This window comes from Stegostoma tigrinum, chromosome 15 (genome assembly GCF_030684315.1).
Source record: "Stegostoma tigrinum isolate sSteTig4 chromosome 15, sSteTig4.hap1, whole genome shotgun sequence".
Classification (NCBI taxonomy): domain Eukaryota; kingdom Metazoa; phylum Chordata; class Chondrichthyes; order Orectolobiformes; family Stegostomatidae; genus Stegostoma; species Stegostoma tigrinum.
In genome coordinates this window covers 9629769-9635768 of record NC_081368.1, presented here as the reverse complement: position 1 = coordinate 9635768, position 6000 = coordinate 9629769, and the positions used below count along the sequence as shown (strand labels likewise).

Here is a 6000-nt window from a genome sequence, read left to right as displayed (position 1 = left end):
CACAGCATCTTTGGATAAAACCCATCCGGCCCTGGGGACTTGTCTGCCTGAATGCATTTTAATACATTCAGCACTTCCTTCTTCATTTTGATGGCCAACTTGCGAGTATTCACACACCTTTCTCTCATCTCAACATTCCTCATGTCCCTCTCTTTGGTGAATACCGTTGTAAATGACTCATTTCCTCTGGCTCCACACATAACCTTCCTCCTTTATTCTTGAGTGGGTCTACCTTTTCCCTTAGCCCTGTTGACCAAGGGCATTTTATAGCCTATTTTAATGCTCCTAACTCCCCATTTGAGCAACTTTCTACTTTCTCTATATTCTTCAAGGACTTTGTCTGTTTTTAGGTGCCTAGACCTTAGGTATGCTTCCTTTATCTATTGACTACATTGATAACATCCCCTGTAATCCAACATTTCTGGATCCTGCCATTCCTGTCCTTCATGTTCACAGGATTCGAAAGACTCCCACATGTCAGATGTGGATTTACCCTCAAACAGCCGCTCCCAACCCACATTCTCCAAATCTTGGCTAATTTGGTTGCTGTTGGCTTTCCCTCTACTTAACACCTTCACCTGGGGTCTACTCTTATCTTTGCACATGATGTCTGTAAATAAGAAAAGGTGATTGACAAAATAACTAGCCAGATGGAAATGAATGATTGTAAGAATTAAGAACAGGTATAGATCATACAGCCCATCAAGTCTTCTCCACTATTCAATATGATGATGGCTGATCTTTGAATTCAACTCAACTTTCCAATCTGCCCCTCACATCCTTAAATCTGTCAACCCCAGGCTTGAGTAACTCATCTTCTGACCCCCTAGAGCCTGTCCACCATCTACAAGGAACATGTCAGGAGTATGATGGAATACACCCCACTTGCCTGGACGAGTGCAACTCCAACAATATTCGAGAACATTGACACCACCCAAGGCAAGGCAGCCCACTTGACTGGCACCTCATGCACCACCTTCAATATTCATTCCCTCCACCACTGATGCATAGTGGTAGCAGTGTGGACCATTTACAAGATGCACAGCAGCAACTCAGTACAATACCTTCAACAGCATTCCTTTCAAATCTACATTTTGAAGGACAAGGGCAGCAGATTTATGGGAAAGCTACCAATGCAAGTGCTCCTCCAAGCACTTTGCATCGGGGACCTAGAACTATAATGTTGTTCCTTCACTGTCACTGGCTCAAAATTTTGGACTTTGCTCTCTAATAGCACAGTAGATGTCCCTATGGACCAAGAACTGTAACATCTTAAAAAGGAAACACACCACCACCTTCTCCAGGGCAATCAATATTGGCTTGTTTTCAAGGGGAATATAACCTGGTACTGTTCCATTTTTTGTTGATGAATACTTATAAAATGAGAAAATTGTAAGGTAACAGGAAAGGAATAAAGGAGTGAGATTAATTTGACTAGTTCAAAGACTTGATAGTGGACACACTGGGATGAATGATTGTCCCTCTCTGCTTTATCATTCCAGGCTCGATTTTTCCAAGTCATCTTGTGATACTTTCCACAAAAGAAATTTGTAAAACAAAATAACAAACAACGTGTACTTATATTGTGCCTTACCTTACAAGTTCCAAAGTCATGTGAAAACCATTTGAGAAAGAGCCTGACTGAACCAGGCATGAGGGATTGAATGGCCTAATCGGGAGAGATTTTCACAATAGAAACTAGATCATTCAAAAATCCAAACGCTTTTATTTTATCCTACACTGTACTTCCAATAAAGTAATGATAAACTATCAAGTTAAATGTACATTTGCAAAATTAGCAAGGTATTTCTTCAATTTTATTTTTCGGATGAAGATCCATAATCCAAATCCCCTGAAGGAACTATGGTCTTGGTGGATGTGTTTCTCTCTATGAATAATAGAAAAAAATAATTGTTGCATCAATAGGTCTCATTTGTATATTTAAGACATAGGTCATATTTAAAAATATTGGAATGATTCTGCAAATGTTATTGATATATTTGAAAATAAACAACAACTACAGAGACAGCTTAATTTACACCCAGTCAGAATCTCTCTTTCGCATTCCCATTGCTTCTTGCACTGTATACCATCTGCCCCCTCCACCTCTGTTAAAAAGTATTAAAATAACATTTTCTAAGCACCTTTCAGTTCTGAAGAAGTCATCTCGAGCTCAAAAAGTTAACTCTGTTCCTCTGTCCACACATGCTGCCAGACCTGTTGAATTTCTCCAGCATTTTCTGTCTGCTTAGAATACATACAGCTCAGAGCTGGTATGTAATCACAAATTAAAAGGTACAAATTGTGGTGAGGTTTGTTCATACATGTTTGATTAACATTCTCAGACTAAGTTCCTAATTTTCTGAAGAAGGGTCCAAGCCTTCCTGCTCCTCTGATGCTGTCCGGCCTGCTGTGTTCATCCAGCTCTACACCTTGTTATCTCAGATTCCCCCCTTTGTTATTTTTATACTCTTTTATTCATTTCTGTTAAGGAAAGTTCTTGACCCAGTAACTGGTACATAAAAGTAGCTAGAGCACTCTTGGAATATTTTATACAGTCTGGTCTCTGTATTTCAGCCAGGATCTAGAGGCACCAGAGAAAATGTAAAAAGAAACTTGACTACAATGACAACAAAACTGAAAGCCTGATCTAAACAAAAAAAAGGCTGTGGATGCTGGAATCAGAAACAAAACCAGAAAATTGCTGGAGCAACTCAGTAGGCCCCAGTAGCATCTGTGGAGCGAAAGCAGAGTTAATGTTTTGGTTCCAGTGAGCCGATACAGTCATCAATGTACCGGAGGAAGAGGTGGGGTTTGGGGCCTGTGTAGGTGCGGAAGAGGGACTGTTCCACGTAACCTACAAAGAGGCAGGCATAGCTGGGGCCCATGCGGGTGCCCATGGCCACTCCTTAGTCTGTAGGAAGTGGGAGGAGTCAAAAGAGAAGTTGTTGAGTGTGAGGACGAGTTCATGTCCCGCAGGCCCGACCAGTCCCCCTCCACCGACACTCTCATCCGCCTAGCTGAACTCGTCCTCACACTCAGCAACTTCTCTTTTGACTCCTCCCACTTCCTACAGACTAAGGGGATGGCCATGGGCACCCGCATGGGCCCCAGCTATGCCTGCCTCTTTGCAGGTTACGTGGAACAGTCCCTCTTCCGCACCTACACAGGCCCCAAACCCCACCTCTTCCTCCGTTACATTGATGACTGTATCGGCGCCGCCTCTTGCTCCCCAGAGGAGCTCGAACAGTTCATCCACTTCACCAACACCTTCCACCCCAACCTTCAGTTCACCTGGGCCATCTCCAGCACATCCCTCACCTTCCTGGACCTCTCAGTCTCCATCTCAGGCAACCAGCTTGGAACTGATGTCCATTTCAAGCCCACCGACTCCCACAGCTACCTAGAATACACCTCCTCCCACCCACCCTCCTGCAAAAATTCCATCCCCTATTCCCAATTCCTCCGCCTCCGCCGCATCTGCTCCCACGATAAGACATTCCACTCCCGCACATCCCAGATGTCCAAGTTCTTTAAGGACCGCAACTTTCCCCCCACAGTGATCGAGAACGCCCTTGACCGCGTCTCCCGTATTTCCCGCAACACATCCCTCACACCCCACCCCCGCCACAACCGCCCAAAGAGGATCCCCCTCGTTCTCACACACCAGCCTACCAACCTCCGGATACAACGCATCATCCTCCGACACTTCCGCCATTTACAATCCGACCCCACCACCCAAGACATTTTTCCATCCCCACCCCTGTCTGCTTTCCGGAGAGACCACTCTCTCCGTGACTCCCTTGTTCGCTCCACACTGCCCTCCAACCCCACCACACCCGGCACCTTCCCCTGCAACCGCAGGAAATGCTACACTTGCCCCCACACCTCCTCCCTCACCCTATCCCAGGCCCCAAGATGACATTCCACATTAAGCAGAGGTTCACCTGCACATGTGCCAATGTGGTATACTGCATCCACTGTACTCGGTGCGGCTTCCTCTACATTGGGGAAACCAAGCGGAGGCTTGGGGACCGCTTTGCAGAACACCTCCGCTCAGTTCGCAACAAACAACTGCACCTCCCAGTCGCAAACCATTTCCACTCCCCCTCCCATTCTTTCGATGACATGTCCATCATGGGCCTCCTGCACTGCCACAATGATTCCACCCGAAGGTTGCAGGAACAGCAACTCATATTCCGCCCGGGAACCCTGCAGCCATATGGTATCAATGTGGACTTCACCAGTTTCAAAATCTCCCCTTCCCCTACTGCATCCCTAAACCAGCCCAGTTCGTCCCCTCCCCCCACTGCACCACACAACCAGCCCAGCTCTTCCCCCCCACCCACTGCATCCCAAAACCAGTCCAACCTGTCTCTGCCTCCCTAACCGGTTCTTCCTCTCACCCATCCCTTCCTCCCACCCCAAGCCGCACCCCCATCTACCTACTAACCTCATCCCACCTCCTTGACCTGTCCGTCTTCCCTGGACTGACCTATCCCCTCCCTACATCCCCACCTATACTCTCTCCACCTATCTTCTTCACTCTCCATCTTCGGTCCGCCTCCCCCTCTCTCCCTATTTATTCCAGTTCCCTCTCCCCATCCCCCTCTCTGATGAAGGGTCTCGGCCCGAAACGTCAGCTTTTGTGCTCCTGAGATGCTGCTTGGCCTGCTGTGTTCATCCAGCCTCACATTTTATTATCTAGGAAATGGAGGGAACACTGCTGCCAGCCTGAAGTTGGCGAGGACGTTAGACTGGTGGAAAAATGAGGTTGCAATGGGCATTGTGGGGTTAACAGAGATGAGTTACAACAAAGGGGCAGAAGATGCAAAGGTGAGTTAGGGGCTACTAAGGCGATGAGCAGTGAGGGAGAAGAGAGTCTGCATAGGAAGATAGAGGCTGCAAAAGAGAGGGAGCAACACAGGAATACTCAGCTAACCCAGAACCTGGTAAACTTAAAATCACTGAGTTTATAACTTCCTTGCAAATGAATGTGGAGTTTCAAGTTTAAGGCTGCAGAAGTTCAGGAGCTACTGTTTGGGGGAAAAAATGTAGTGGATGCTATTGCAATGAACTTTGTATGAATTTGATAGTACAATGCTGAACCATTTTATTCCATATTGATATGCATTTAAGTTTTCACACCTACTCGTGCTATGAATTACTTGTGAAGGAGTGACTGTGTTAGAAACAGATATGTAACTATTTAGCTGTGACCTCACTAGTTAGTGAAAAATGTGTTTCAGATGTTTAGCTTTCTTGTGTAAAGATGTGTGTCTCAGTTTCTTTTAGTGACCTTAAGCAGCCAGCTATACCAGTTATCCTGTGCCAATTTGACTATTTTTATATTGAGGAAATTAATACTTTTCTTGTGTGTTGTGGCTTCATGTTTTCTGGAGTGATGATAAATTTTGAGGAGGCTGACAAATTCTTCTAATTCTGTAGTGAGTACAAATGCCCCATATATCAACAGAAATACAGAAGGCATTGATACTAAGTGACTGAATCACTGAATGATAGAGTCAATGAGATGTAAATTGGGGCCCCTGAAAATCATAAAGCAACTTTCAAGTAAATCTCAAGCATGATTTAGGTGAGAATATAGAAGGCATGGTCAATAAGTTTGCAGATGACACTAAAGTTGGTGGTACAGTGGACAACGAAGAAGGTTACCTAAGATGACAAAGAGATCTTGGTCAGTTGGGTCAACGGGCCGAGAAGTGGCAGATGGAGTTTAATTTGGGTAAATGCATGGTATTGCATTTTGGTAAAACAAACAAGGACAGGAGTTCTACAACTTAATGTACAGCCTTGGGTAGTGGTGTTGAACAGAGTGACCCAGGGGTTCAGGAATATAATTTTTTAGAGTTGCATCACATATTGACTATGGTTAAGAAGGCATTTAGCATACTTGCCTTCATTGCTCAGACCTCTGAATACAGGAGTTGGGACATTATGTTGAAGTTTTACAAGATACTGGCGACGTCTCTTCTAGAG

At 45.2% G+C, this 6000-nt stretch overlaps 1 protein-coding gene across 3 annotated transcripts in view; it reads right to left on the bottom strand.

The window, feature by feature from the left end:
* Positions 1-1726: 1726 nt before the first annotated feature.
* LOC125458949 (uncharacterized) overlaps positions 1727-6000 on the bottom strand; it is a 40516-nt gene continuing 36242 nt past the window's right edge. For all 3 annotated transcript variants that reach the window (XM_048544806.1, XM_048544805.2, XM_048544807.2), the window contains one exon: positions 1727-1888. In XM_048544806.1, coding sequence (XP_048400763.1) covers positions 1818-1888 — 71 coding nt within the window. In that variant the 3' untranslated portion in view covers positions 1727-1817. The remainder of the gene's footprint in view (positions 1889-6000) is intronic.